Source organism: Pinus tabuliformis, chromosome 5_1 (assembly GCF_031772625.1).
Source record: "Pinus tabuliformis cultivar Carrire ecotype Pingquan chromosome 5_1, CPIR1, whole genome shotgun sequence".
Taxonomy (NCBI): domain Eukaryota; kingdom Viridiplantae; phylum Streptophyta; class Pinopsida; order Pinales; family Pinaceae; genus Pinus; species Pinus tabuliformis.
The window spans coordinates 642,580,454-642,595,735 of record NC_142305.1 but is presented as its reverse complement, the minus strand read 5'-3'; the positions used below and the strand labels follow the sequence as shown (position 1 = coordinate 642,595,735).

Here is a 15,282-nt window from a genome sequence, read left to right as displayed (position 1 = left end):
TTGCATTGTCCATGTATGCTTTTTTTCCATCTGAATACATTAAAAGAGTATATGTGATCTGATATCCATCTATGACATATTTCCAAACTTTGACTCCAAGAGACATTAAGTAGTACTCCATTCTGACTTTCCAAAAGGAAAAATGTGTTCCATCAAATTGGTGGACCTTAGCATCTTTAATGGCCATTGTGACTAAAAAATCCTTCTTCCAACTTTTATGTTGATCTTGAAGAAGTTGGCCCTCATACCAATTGTTGGAAACACTAAGAGGGGGTGAATCAATATTTCTTTCAATTGTTATATTATGCTAGTTAATATTTTATCACAATTTAAACCAAAAACACAAGAAGTAGAATAAGAAAATAATTTTATTAACAAAATTAGTGAGGACTCCAATGTTCCTTCAAAAATTTAGACTCTAACCAGTACAAAAAAAAATCAACTTCTTCAAGGATCCAACCTTGAATGAGGACTCCAATCCTCAATTATAAATTTGTGCTCCAACCTAGTCTTTCACAAGGCTCCAACCTTGTATGAGGACTCCAATCCTCTAATTTAAGCTTAGGATCCAACCTTTAACTACTTCAAAATGTCATCCAAAGGACTTCTCTAAAGACTTCAAGTTGCTTTTATAACTTGCTCAGGATTGCATTCAAATATGGTTTGGAATACTTCAAAATAGTGCTTCAAAGGTCTTCAAAAAGCTGCTCCAACGAAGGCCTTGAGTACGCTTCAACAAGGTTTCTCCAACAAAGGCTTTTAGTATGCTTCAACATGTCCTCCAATGTTCCTAAGACTACAACAACAAAGACTCCAAATTCCACTTCAAAATTACTCCAAAGATGCATTAAAAAGATGCTACAAAATTCTTTAGGACTGCCCTAAAGAACACTAAGAGTGTGTGAAAAAACATTACTTCAAATATATCTAAAATGAGGTTAACATATTCACCAAGTCTGTCAAAAAATTGTCTTCAATAGTGTCTCCACATCTGCTTTAAAAATTCATGAAGGTCTTGTCCAAATAATGCTGAAATGTAGAACCTAACTAGTCTTAAGAGGTTCGAGTTCAATGCCTCAGTCCTACGTTTTATTCACAGAGGGAGGGCCAAAAATTACAAGTTTGAAATAGGATAAGGTTTTTCCAACCTCAAGTCTCTAATACAGTTGACTCAAGTCTGAATATAGGTTCAGGGAAAAGGTCTATTGATTGGCTGAATTTTGTGCTCCAAAAGGTTGAGTTATATGCTTTGTAGCATTCAAGTTTTTTGCTTCAAGAAGATTATAAAATGTCCCAATAAACCTTGATCCGAAAAAAAAAAAAAAAAAAAAAAAAAAAAAAAATAGAGATAGAAAACATGAATCCTTGTTTTGTCTTCCCTCTAAGTTATGTAGAAATATGGTGATAGAATTGAAACTATTCAAGAAGTTTAATCTAAAATCAAGAGACACAATTCTACTCTACTGATGTACAAAATTTAATTCACAATTTATAAAAACATTCACAAACATGCAATAAGAAAAAACACACATGCACAATATTTTTTTCTAAGGGAACCCAACTGGGGAAAACCCCTCAAGGCTCTTTGCATTATCAAAAGAATAGAGAAAGTATTACAATTTCTTGCTCGCTTTGAGAACAACCTGCATGTGAATAATCTATCTCTCTGCTCAATGAGAACCTCTGACCAAGACTTAGTCAATTTATACCTCTTCTTGAGCCCGTATTTCCTTGCAAAAGTCACAAGGAATTAAATCCTACTTTTTAGGAATTTTCCTCCAATTGATTGTGCAATTCCCAAGGATTGATCATTTAACTGCATGCAACACCTGCACACTCAAACTAGTTTACAAGTTCTTGTTACACTTCCTTGGAATCTTCACCAAAAATGAGGAACTCGAATTCCTTGCATGCACTAGATATTTCGAGCCGATTGATTAGTTAACTGGATGATCACTGAGTTAGGTTGTCCCACTACACAACTAACCTTCCACTACTTCCATTACTGGTTAGAACTAGTTTAACTGAACACAGCTGGAAATCGCTAACCTGGATTACTAAAATTTAGAAATCACACATGCTTAACTGAACTCCAAGCTCTCTAACTCAAATTTTCTGAGCTAACTGAGTGAAAAGAACCATGTCCCACAAGTTAACTGCCTCCAAGTTGTCTATTGATGTGGAAATTCGAATTTTCTCAATTTAACCAAGGCAAAGTCAAATTGATACTTTCTTGCTACACTTCTCAACACTCCCTCTTAGCAAGAAATGGATTATCAACCACCCCTATCCTACACCTATGGAATTTAAACTTCCCTCTTGAAAAGGCCTTTGTCAAGATGTAAACATATTGTTCCTCTATCAGAATGTATTGTAGCAACATTATCCTCCTTTGCACACAATCTCCCATAAATGATGATACCTAATACCTATATGCTTGGATCGATCATGAAATATTGGATTCTCAGAGAGCTTAATGCAACTATAATTATCGAAATATATGATAGTTGGATCCATCATCTAACCAAACAGTCCCACAAGTATCTTTATCCTCCAAATTTCCTCACATGCTACTTGACTTGCAACCATGTATTTTGCTTCTACCGAGCTGGGTGCCACAGATCTCTACTTCTTTTTGTACCAGGAAACTATTGTAGACCCAACTGAAAATTCCACATGATTTACTCTTTCAATTGGATGGACTCCTTTCCCAATCTGCATCTATGAAGCCACGCAACTTCACTCCCTTTTCCCATCTATACCACAATCCATACTAATCAGTGCTTGTGAGGTACCATAAAACATGATTAGTTTCCTTCCAATACAATTTGGTCAACCTAACCATAGCTTGGCTTCGTTGGTTGACTGCATAACGCATATTTGGTTGTGTGTTTACAAGATACATCATTGAACCTACTAGTTGTTGGTAAATGGTAGCATCAACCTTTTCGCCTGAAGTGGCATTCTCCTTCCTCTAGTTGGTCGCTAGAGGTGTCTCCGTGGGCTTACAACTCTCCATGCAAAATCTCTGCAATATCTCATTGGCATACTTTCCTTGAGACACAAACAATTCCCCATTGCCTTGTCATACTTCCAGCCTGGGGAAGTAATGCATGAGACCCATGTCCTTCATCTCAAATTCCCTTGCATGGTCCTCCTTGAAAGAGCGGATTAACTACTCATCAATTGTTAATATTAAATAATCAACATATAAAACAATGATAAGAAATTTTCCTTCTACCAAAATATGATAGAGGTTCGCATCTGCTTCACTTTTGGTGAAGCCCAAACCAGTAAGCTAATTTTCAATCTTGGTGTACCAAGCTCGGGGTGCATGTTTGAGACCGTTCAAATCTCACTTGAATCTACACACATGAAACTCCTGATCAGATGTCTCAAAACCTTCTGGTTGCTCGATGTATCCCATCTGTGCAGCCAGTGCAATAATCGATCTAATGGAGGAACACCTTACTACAGGAGAAAAGGTTTCCTCATAATCGATTCCCTCAACTTGATAGAACCCTTTGGCCGTAAATCTGGCCTTATAGTTTTCTATGCTTCTTTCTACCATATGCTTAACCTTGAATATCCATCTCAAACCCACAACTGATTTATCTGTTGGTCTTAGGACCACTTCCCGAACACTATTCTTCATGATGGATTTGTATTCTTCCACCATTGCATCAACCCAAATAGGTTTCTCTACTGCTTCCTTAAAAGAGGATGGCTCAGTCTCTACAAGCTCATTCATTAGATCCATGTAGTCATTATACTTCTTAGGTGACCTCCTTTTCCTGCACAAATTTGAAGGAGCTCCCACATTCTCCCTCGCATCCTACACCAATCTATCAACTTCAATGGTTCTTTTTATTTTTCTTTGGATGGTTCTGATTTAGTGGATGTATCCACTTTCCCTCCTCTCTTTTCGTCCATTTATGGCTCTCCATGACTTCCTAAGGCTCTTACTTTGGAGCTAAAATTTCCTCTTCTGGTGGGATCTGAATCTCCCTCTCAAGAGAGCACCACTTCACTTTATCCTCATCAAAATTTACATCCCTTCGCACAATTTTCATTATGAGGGAAGGTAAGTACACATAGTAATTGCGTGGAGTTTCTGTGTAACCCACAAAACCCCCCAACTTCGTTGTCAGCTCAAGTTTCTTCCTCGAATCTTTGGATATGTGGCAGTAAAAGGAGGCTCCAAAAATTCTGAAATGAGACACATCTGACTTTCTCCCCAAGAAATCCTCATCTAGTGTAATCATACCAAGAATCCGATGAGGACTCTGGTTCTACAAGTAGACCATTGTGTTATATGCCTTTTCCCACAAATACAGTGACACGCCTTGTTCATGTAGCATAGCTCTCGCAACTCCCACAATGTTATGGTTATTTCTATTAGCTACCCCATTCTATTGCTGGTTTTCGGGTGTTGCCAGCTCTCCTTGAATGCCTTCTTTTGCACAGAACTCCTTTAAGTCCTTTGAAACATACTCACCTCCATTTGCACTCATGAGAGCCTTCACCTTCTTTCCAATCTCTTTCTCAACTAGTGCCTTGAATTCTACAAACTTTTAGAATGTCTCATCCTTCTTCCACATGATTAAGATCCAACACTTCCTTGAGAAATCATCAATAAAAATAACAAAATATTTATGTCTGGTAGTGGAGGATGTTGAGAAAGGTCCACAAACATCAGAGTGGACTCTTTCCAAGATCACATGTACTTTGTTGTATCAATAATGGAATGTGGATTTTACATACTTCCCCAAGGTACAACCCTTGTAGACATCTTGCTGCTCAAGTGCTCCTTTATGTAGGCTAGTGGTTATTTGCTGCATAATTTTCAAGGTGCCATGGTGTAAATCACCCTATCTCCTATTTCATAGTTCATTGACATCACGACTCTGCACTTTCTCTGCCTTACTTCTTAGCAAAACACAATCTTCCACGTCAACTTTATACAATTTCTCCACATGAACCCCGATATGCTTCACTTATCCAATGGCTATGTGTCTCAGGAAAGCCTTCCTTTTGCTGAAGATCACATCATAACCATGATCTTATAAAACTGCCACAAATATGAGGTTCTTCTTTAGGCCTGGTACAAACATGATATATTTGAGGCGAAGAGGGGATCTTGACTCCCTCTTAAAGGTTACTATACCAATCCCGATCGCACTGTGCCTTCCATCATCCCCAAGCTCAATATGCGTCTACGAACATTTCTCCTCTAGGTCACTAAAAAACTCTCTACACCCTGTCATATTGAACAAGGCACTTGAGTCCAAGTACCACACACTTCCCATCACCTTTATGGCCATTCATGTGATAAGGGTGAAGTCAAGGTCGAACTATGAATTCAATGCTTCACCTACTGCTCCTCGTAAGTTCTTCTTGCTATATTTTTTGTCTGGACACTTTGTAGCATAGTGCCCAAATTCATGACAATTGAAGCATTTTATTTTGGAAAATACTTTCTTCTTTCCCCCTTGGCTGGATTCTGGTTTGGTTTGATATTTCTTCCCTTTTCCCTTATTTCCCTTTCCAACCAATGCAAATTTTTTTTCATCCTCTCCCTTGGATGAGGTTCCATCTTTGGTATTCCGCCTGATCTCTTGTTGTACCAAATTGAACCACAAGAGTTCCCAATTTGGTAGTTTCTCCCTCCCATTCACTGAATCCTGTTAGCTATGCCAACTTTTGGGAAGGATTAGAAGAGCTAGGTTAATCAGGTCATCTTATGCAACATTCACACCAACCCCTCCAAACTCATCCCGAACTTGTGTAAATATGGTGAGATACTGCGGAATAGTGTCATTCTTCTGCATCTTGATATAATTTTCAAAGTTTGTCTTTGAAGGTGAGTTTTCTATAATCACTGCTATTCTTAAATAGCTCTATTAGTGCCTTCCACATTGCGAAGGGAGTTTCTTTCCCATGGATATTTCAGACAATATGGTCTCACACTCTCTCCAAGATTATTCTCCTCGCCTTGGCTACATCTTTCTTCCATTAGGCTAGGTTCTGGGAATCAACTGATCCTGGTTTTTCAATGTCTGTATTGATATATTCCAACAATCTATTGTCATCAAGGACTACCTCCATGTGATCCTTCCATGCCATGAAATTCGAGGGGCATTCCAAGGCATACTCTGATCTCAGCCCGTTGCAGTTCATTCTTCCAACTCTGAAGAGATCTTGTTACACTAAAGCTGCAAATTTGAACCTCATGAGGAACAAATTCGAAATTATTTTTCTAATGTGAATCCAACTCTGATACCATGTAGAAATATGGTGATATAATTGCAACTGCTCAAGAAGTTTAATCTAAAATAAAGAGACACAATTCTACTTACTGATCTGCAGAATTTAATTCATAATTTAAAACAACATTCACAAACATGCAATAAGAAAAACCACAGTTGCACAATATTTTTTTCTAGGGGAACCCAATTGGGAAAAACCCTCAAGCCTCTTTGCATTAATCAGATGAATAGAGAATGTATTACAATTTCTTTCTCGCTTTAAGCACAACCTGCAAGTGAATAATGTATCTCTCTGCTTAATGAGAAGATCTAACCTATACTTAGTCAATTTATGCCTCTGCTTGAGCCCTTATTTCCTTGTGCAAATCATGAGGAATTAGCCCCTATTTTTTAGGAATTTTTCTCCAATTGATTGTGCAATTCCCAAGGATTGATCATTTGATTGCATGCAACACCTATATACTCAAACTAGTTTACAACTACTTGTTACATTGCCTTGGAATCTCCACCACAACTGAGGAACTCGAATTCCTTGCATGCACTAGCTATTTTGAGCTAATTGATCAATTAACTAGATGATCACTAAGTTAGACTATTGTCCCACTGCACAACTGACCTTCCACTAGTTCCATTAATTGTTAGAACTAGTTTAACTGAACACAACTGGAAATAACTGACCTGGATTACTAAAATTTAGCAATCACACATGCTTAACTGAACTCCAAGCCCTCTAACTCGAATTTACTGAGATAACTAAGTTACAAGAGTCATGTCACACAAGTTAACTACCTCCAAGTTGTCTTTTGATGTGGAAATTCGAATTTTCTCAATTTCACCAAGGCAAAGTCAAATTGAGACTTTTTTGCTAGACTTCTCAACAAATTCATGAGCTATGAAGTTTATATTGCAACTTCAGGTCCAAGTTCCTTGCCTTGTCTTCCTTGGCCAAGTTGGATGAGAAAATGGAGGAGTCGTGTTGCCTATTTATACTAGTCAAGCCACACTTGAATAGTCACATGTTTTGGAGGGGGAACAACTTATGTTTGTGTAGGCCGACTTCAAGAAAGGAACAAAAATAATTTCTCCACTTTAAAAATTTCACTTCTCTTTATCAAAGAGGAGTGAGGAGGCATGCTATGGACCATTGGAAAAGGATTAATATTCTCTACAAGGCTATGACATTATTTTGACATCAATAACAAATATTCTTCCAACAATTATTACTAGTAATTTTCCCTTAAGGAAATATTCATTAGTGCGGGATCCTTTATTCATAATATGGCATCTGTTGTTGATTAAATTATTAAATGGAATCTTTTATGGTTGGAATTTCCTGCCTACCAATAATAACTTCTTGAGCTCTTTTGTAATGGATAGATGCATACCAATGGGGCTAGGAGAGATTAAAACTAAAAATATGGAAGTGGATAGAACTGATTTTATCAAGATGAGACATCCAGATTGCAAATTGCAATATTGGTTGGCACATTGATCTGCTTCCTAGTTATTATCCCTAAAAATGTGCTTGAAATTCATCTTTGGGATATTTTTTAATACCTTCTTAATCCTATTCAGAGGATTATCTAGAACTTTGTCTATAAAAGAATGCTTTGACCAAATACTAAATTATTAAAAAAGAGTCACCCAACACCATGAGAGAAGAGACATGAAATTTTTTGGGAAATAGATTGCTTTGAAGTAAACCATATGCTTCTTATGTTTTATTTTCTGCAAGCCCATAAATACTCTAAAAATGTATTTTCTATCACGCCATAAAAAACCAAACCTAACCTCTCCTCTCCTCTCCCCCCTAAATTAAGATAATATATTCCCCCTAAATTAAGATAATATATTAATATTTTAGTTTTGTAAAGAAACATAAATTTATTGATCGCGCGCGCTGCTGCTCTGAGCCGACTGTAGGTTTGCCGCCGCCAAGCTCTTGGACGCTGCCATGAGCGGTCCCGGGGGTGGGGAGTCCGCTCCCACCCCTCCATTATCCACCGCAGATGCCTTCAGAAGACTGTTAACGCAGAAAGGGAAGAAGCATCAGCACGTTGAAGTGCCGAAATTCATTAAAAAGCTCGACGAAATACCAGAGATAGCACTTCCAGAGGAACAATCGATTAAAATCGCTCTTGCGTTGTCTGACAGAGGCCTGGTAGGGCAGTTTATGGGCCGATGGCCGTCCACTAAAACCACGGACGATTGGATCCAACGAAACTGGAGACCGCAGCTGGAAAATAATGTGATTTGTTATGCTGTAGGGCGAGGCTATTTCATCTTTGAATTTACCACCAAGGAAGATCGCGACCTGGTTTTTAGAAACGGGCCGTATTTTATGGGAAATCAGGGATTGTATCTCAATAAATGGAGTCCTGATTTTGACCCATCCGTTGATGTCCCCAAGGAGGCGCCGGTCTGGGTTCGTTTACCCAATCTCCCTCTTCACTGTTGGAGCTATCAATCTCTGCAGAAGATTGGTAATGGGTTGGGTCGATTCATTGACAAAGCTGATCACAAGGGCCAATATACATGTGCTAGAATCTGCGTAGAAGTCGACCTGGAAGCCGGGCTACCAGAAGCGATTAAACTCAAAGTTGGAGAATGGCAGCACTACCAGAAGTTGGACTACGAGCAGCTGCCTTTCAAATGTCGAACCTGTCATGAGCATGGACACTTCCAGAGAAACTGCCCAAAAGCCCCAACAGGGAACACAGTTGAAGAAGAAGGATGGAAAGAAATCAGAAAGGGAAAGGCTATTCCAAAGCCTCCCGGACAGAAAACCTCCGCCCCATCGGGAAAGCCTCACATCAACCCAAAAGCCGCTGCTGCTTCTAAAGACGGATCTCCCTCTGGAGAAAAGATGGATGATAAGGAGAACCAAGAAGAAACCGGAAATATGGAGAAACAAGGGAAAATAAATGAAGTAGAATCAACAGTTCCATCACCCGAGGAGTGTCAGAGGGGAAATGAAGGCAATGAAGAACACATTAGTCTAGCCTCAGACTCTGAAGGAGATTCAGAAGAGAGAGATTCTGAAACTGACAACTCGTTAGCCACTCCAATCAAGACGACTAGAGGGCGGAAATCCAAGAAGAAACAGAGAGAGGAAGAAACTTACAAAGATGTCCTCCAAGGCTCCCAAAAAACTCTCAAATCAATGATGAATACCAGATCTGGGTGCAAGAGAAACAAGGCTCCAATTGGAGCCTCCTCTCCCCACAAAAGTAAATAATGAAATACGTCTCCTGGAACTGCAGAGGTTTAGGCAGCAGGTCGAAAGAGGAAGCCCTGAAAGATATAGTGAGAATATACTCGCCTGCAATCCTCCTCATCCAAGAGACAAAGCTGGAGGATCTTTCTCTCCTCCAATCTAGTAAATTTTTTTGGAACAAAGGCCATGGAAGAGCGGTTAGTGCAAGAGGTGCCTCTGGGGGAATAGCCACCTTCTGGAACAGCACCATATATGACTTTATTCAAGAAAAAAACAGCCCGCACTGGCTCTTCACTCAGCTACTCCACAAGGATTCTGGCCAGCAAGTAAGTATGTTTAACGTTTATGCTCCTGTTTTGCCAAGTGAGAAAAAAATCTGTTGGGATTCGCTTCATTCATTTCTTTTAGAGCAAAACACCGAGAATATCATAATTGCACGTGACCTGAATGTCACCCTTGATATTGATGAGAAAAAGGGAGGTTCCATTGTCAGGGATCCTGCCAGAGAATGGGTTGAAGACATAATGCTGGGCTGGGACCTGGAGGATATTAAACCTTCTTCAGGAAAATTCACTTGGTCCAATAAAAGATCAGCCCCCAACCACATTGCTGCCCGGCTGGATAGATTCCTTGTCCACTCTTCTTTCCTAACCTGCGGTCTTATGGCATCCTCTAAAATTCTCCCAAATCTCACCTCTGATCATAAGCCCATTCTTCTCGAGCTTTCCCTAGATTGCAATCTTGGCCCCATCCCTTTTCGGTTCAGCCCTCTGTGGATCCAGCAAGAAGGCTTTCAAGAAGTGGTCTCCGACTCTTGGAATAGGCCCGTCCATGGTTCTCCTTTCTTTGTGTGGGAAGAGAAAATTAGGGTTCTAAAAAGAAATCTTAAAGATTGGGCTAAAAGACTGCAATCCCCCACAGCCAAAAGAAAAGAAAATATAAATAGGCTTGCTGCTCATCAACTAGAAATGGAGCATAATCCTGTTTCTCAAAGTATGCTACTAAAAGAAGTCGAGCTCCAAAAAGAGGTTCATAGATCTAGCAGGGAGGAGGAAGAATTTTGGCGGCAGAAGTCTAGGATTCTCTGGCTGAAATCCGGAGATAAGAACACCAGCTTTTTTCATAAGCAAGCGGAAGCCCGAAAGAATTTCAAATCAGTCTCAGAGATTCAATACCAAAATACTGTGATTAAGGATTTCGAAGGCATCAAGAGAGCTGCATACTCCTTCTACCAAGATCTTTATTCGGCTCCTAAAGAACCAGCTATTGATCCCCACTCCTATCCGATTAATTTAATACCCAAATGTGTCAAGGACTCGGACAACGATATGCTAACAGCTCCGATTAGTATGGAAGAGCTTGAGGAGGTACTGAACAACATGGAGCCTGATAAAGCCCCAGGGCCAGATGGGTTCTCCGTCAGGTTCCTTTTGACTTGCTGGCCAATAATCAAAAAAGATCTACTGAGGATGGTCAGAAAATCCCAGAATTGTGTAAAGATAGGCGGTGGCATCAACTCAGCCTTTCTAGCTCTGATCCCAAAAGAGAAAGGCGCCTCTGACTTTAGTAGATTTAGGCCAATATCTTTGTGCAATTCCAGTTATAAGTTGGTCTCCAAAATAATAGCCAACAGGCTGAAAAACATCTTGCCAGACATCATCCCTGAAAATCAAGGCGGATTCATAAAAGGCAGAAAGATTTTGGATAACATTGTGCTGGTCCAAGAAGCAGTCCACTCTAGTTGCCAAAGAAAGGAGAAAGGCATGGTGATTAAGCTCGACTTGGCTAACGCATTTGACAGGGTGAGACATGATTTTTTGTTTGCTGTGATGAAGAAGCTAGGCTTCTCAACAAACTTCATCAACTGGGTGAAAGCCTGTATTGCCTCGCCTTGGATTGCGCCTTTGGTTAACGGCCGTTCTACTGATTTCTTCCAAGCTTCTAGGGGCCTGAGACAGGGATGCCCATTGTCTCCGCTCCTATATGCTGTCCAAGCCTCGGTGCTAAGTTTCCAACTAGATCATAACCAGCAAATTCAAACTTTGCCTGGCCTCAGAACTACTCACAAGGTGAAAGACATTAATCATGCCCAATTCGCCGACGACACTCTGCTGCTTGGAGGAGCCAGCTTGATCTCTGCCAGGCATTTCAAGAGGGAACTGGACATTTACAGGTTGATCTCGGGCAGCAAAATCAATTATAGAAAATGCTCTATCTATGGCTGGAATTGCTCGACTAAAGAACTGTCTGACATAGCAAGACTTTTAGAAATGGATGGAATCCGAAATTGGGAGTCATTTAAATACCTCGGGATCCCAATCTTCAAATCTAAGCCTAAAGTTGCTCACTGGCTGCCTCTGCTTGATAAAATAAAGAACAGAATCCAAGCCTGGGGTGCCTCATGGCTGAACAATGCAGGGAAAGTCATCCTCATGAAATCGGTCCTAATAAGCATGCCTCTATTCCAAAACTCAATCCTCCTTGCCCCAAAAACCTTTCTTAGTAAGTTAGATAGCCTGTTGAGAAGATTTCTGTGGGAAGGTGGGAATAACAATGATAGAAGAATCCATTTAGTGAGCTGGGAAATCCTCAAGAGACCTTTTCAGGAAGGAGGCCTCCAGCTGCGCAATTTGGCTGCCCAAAATCTTGCTTTGGGATCCAAGATTCTATGGAATTTAGTCTCTGGAAATACTAGCTGGAGTAAAAGAGTCATTTGGAAGAAATACTTCCAAGGGCAGCGTTTGAGATGCCTGGATAAGCCTCCAAGAACTCTAAAAGGTTCTCCAATATTCAATCTTTGCAATGCTGCTAGGGAGCAATTCAGCCAACACCTATATTGGATCCCTGGTAATGGAAGGAAAATCAATATCTGGGATGATTCGATCTTGGGGGACCAGCCAATGAAGCATGTGGATGGTCTTGCAAACATCAAAGATTGGCTTCAGTCTTGCAATCTGCACACATTGTGGGACATTTCGAACTGGAAAGAAGCTCCTGATAGAACCTGGGATGGGTGGAATCTGGGGGAGGTCCCCATAATGCTGCAGGAGGAAGCCTCTTTACTTCTAGATATGCTCCAAGGTAAATCTCCTTCAAAGGCCACTGCTAAAGACAAAAGAGGCTGGGGGTTCATCTCTGGCCATTATACTGTTTCCGAAGGTTATAAGAGAATTATGGCTGTTCCTTATGCTCCACCAAACCCGGCCCAATGGAAATTTATATGGGATTTCCCAGCTCTCCCAAAAATAGACTTCTTCTGTTGGACCGTGGCACACCAAAGCATCCTCACCAGAGATAACTTGAGAAGAAGAGGGATGGAAGGACCTTCCAGATGTCCTCTCTGTAGGTCTGATGAAGAAACTACCAATCACCTGTTGCTGCTTTGCCCCTTTGCTCAAGAAGTCTGGAGGGGAGTGCTGCTGTTAGAGCCCTCTATCCTTGCTCTTCCAGACAACATTCCTGCCCTGTTCAGAACTTGGGCCAACTTATCTCCCTTCTGCCTTAAAAATAAAAGTCTTCTTAAAACCAGCTGGATGTGGATCCCTAAATTTATTTGCTGGAAACTATGGTTGGAAAGGAACAACAGAATTTTTCGAGAAGAAAGTTGCACTACAATAAGAGTTATCTCTAAAATAAAAGCATTGTTGGGCGAGGCACTGGAAGCCAATACTTCATCAAGGAACGAAACGAGTCTGCTCATAGAAGAGGAGAATTGGTTCAAAGAATTGGTTCCAAATCTGAAGGAAAGGCCCTCTCATCCTGTTCCCGTTCATGCCAGTTGGGAGATTAGGCTGGAAGAACAAGAGTTCATCAAGTGGAGATCGGCCTTGGAAGATCACTGTTTATTCTTCGATGGGGCCTCTAAAGGAAACCCTGGGGTTGCTGGCAGTGGGGGAGTTCTATTGAGCCCTGGAGGTTTTCCGGAACTGAGATTTCATTGGGGTCTGGGAACTGAAACAAACAACAGAGCGGAGGCTCTGGCATTGTGGCAAGGGCTGACACAGGCGATTAAAAGAAATATCCTTTCTCTCTCAGTCTTTGGAGACTCAAGACTCATCATCCAGGCCATGCTTCGTCCTAAGAACTCTCACCAGGTTCAGTTAGCCACCATCATCAGGAAAATCAGACTATTGCTGCCCAAATTCAATAAAATATCCTTCTTTCATATCTTAAGGAACCTCAACTCCCTAGCTGATACTGAGGCCAACCTTGGTGTCCTCTGTTCTCGGAGATCCCTGGTAATTAACTCAACAGAATCTTCTTGTTCCATTCCTTAAATCTCCAGTTCGATCCTCCTTTCCTCCCTGAAATAAGGGCTCCCTTTTCCCTTCTCTCCCCTGCTCCTCGAGACCTCTGTTCAATCAATTTCTGTATTCTGGCAATTCAAGACTGATCTCAGACTCCGAGTTTGAGCACTTTTTTTTGATTTGTTCCTGTTTCCCAAGCGACTTTAAAGGATCCTCAAGGGTGCATCCCAGTTCAGTTTCGCTTCTCTCCAATCTCTCTATTCTGAAGGTTTGGTTCAGAAAACTCAGAGCCGATCTTCCCCGGGAAGCAGCATTTGCAGCTACTCCCAAATCTTGAGATGGTGCTTCTAGTTGATGAAGACTTCTCCTCTTTCTTCGGTCATTCAGTTTCCTATGCCAATGATGTCCTTTGGAACAACACTTCAAAGATCCGCAGGCAGTCCATCTGAAGCGAAGTTCTGAGGCACAGTAAGCTCAAGCCCCGCTTGAGGCCCTTTGCATTGTGCGCCGTTGCATCTACAGCCATCACTATGCCGAAGTAGTTTATTTCTCTATTTCAGAACATCGACTTGATCAGCATTTCTCTCGGATTTGATCAGCAATCCTATGCATTCCCCTGTTCTCTGTTATGGATTCTTCAGAAATGTAAAAGCATGCGGTAGCTGGTTTACCGCCCATTTTAATCTAACCGTTATTGTCCAAAAAAAAAAAAGAAACATAAATTTATTTTTAAATATTTTTTTAAGGAATCAAATCTCTTAAAATATAAATATTTTGATTATTTAAAAAAATAGATTTTTTATATTTTAAAACATATAAATTATTTAAATATAAATATGTAAATTTAATTATAATTTTTTTAATTATTTGGGAAAAAATAAAACAATTATATTCACGCTTAATTATATAAAACTTAAAATTTATAATTAAAAAAATAGTATTTACATTATTATAATAATTTTTATGTAAATATCATATATATATATGCGCTAATATTTTTGTGATATATAATATTTTATTTTCTAATATTTTTGTGATATATAATATTTTATTTTCTTAACGTTTTATTGATTAAAAGAATTAAAGTCTTGTTGTAGAACCTATTGTAAAAAAAAAAGGAAAAGTAAAAAAAATAATAAAATAGAAAAGTAAAAATAAAAAAGACAACTTATAGCTAATGGAAAAAAAAGTTGTAAATTGTTTAAATTGTTTTTCTCCACAAGGAACTCTTAATCTTGTGAAGATTTTTTAACAACATTATACTCATTAATGTATATAATATAATTATAATAATATTATGTATATTTATTATTTATTATTAACATAGAGTATAATATATATTTATTTTACATGTTGAGAATTGTACAATATTAATCATTAATATATATGAAATTGTAGGAATATATTCTGTTAATATAGTATCTTAATTTACAATTAATAACTATTTATACTAATTTGCTCTTTAAAATATTTAAGTTTCATTTTGCTTTGAAGATAAATAGTTCAATTCTCCTTTACATTTTATGAATAAATAATGGTTTTCTTATTT

At 39.3% G+C, this 15,282-nt stretch overlaps 1 protein-coding gene across 1 annotated transcript; it reads left to right on the top strand.

The window, feature by feature from the left end:
- The first annotated feature begins 8,223 nt into the window (after positions 1-8,223).
- Positions 8,224-14,070, top strand: LOC149166626 (uncharacterized). The gene is made up of 5 exons (XM_089430210.1): positions 8,224-8,868; positions 8,956-9,323; positions 9,533-10,909; positions 11,288-13,580; positions 14,002-14,070. The coding sequence occupies exons 1-5, from the start codon at positions 8,224-8,226 to the stop codon at positions 14,068-14,070; spliced, it is 4,752 nt and encodes a 1,583-aa protein (XP_089286336.1).
- The last annotated feature ends 1,212 nt before the right edge of the window (positions 14,071-15,282 follow it).

What these genes read in the sequence shown, in the direction of transcription:
- LOC149166626 (XM_089430210.1), top strand. Translation starts at nt 8,224, where the DNA reads ATGAGCGGTCCCGGGGGTGGGGAGTCCGCTCCCACCCCTCCATTATCC. An exon ending in CAGAAGCGATTAAACTCAAA is followed by an intron (nt 8,869 to 8,955) that starts GTTGGAGAATGG and finishes GGACACTTCCAG; the next exon opens with AGAAACTGCCCAAAAGCCCC. An exon ending in CCAGATGGGTTCTCCGTCAG is followed by an intron (nt 10,910 to 11,287) that starts GTTCCTTTTGAC and finishes CGCATTTGACAG; the next exon opens with GGTGAGACATGATTTTTTGT.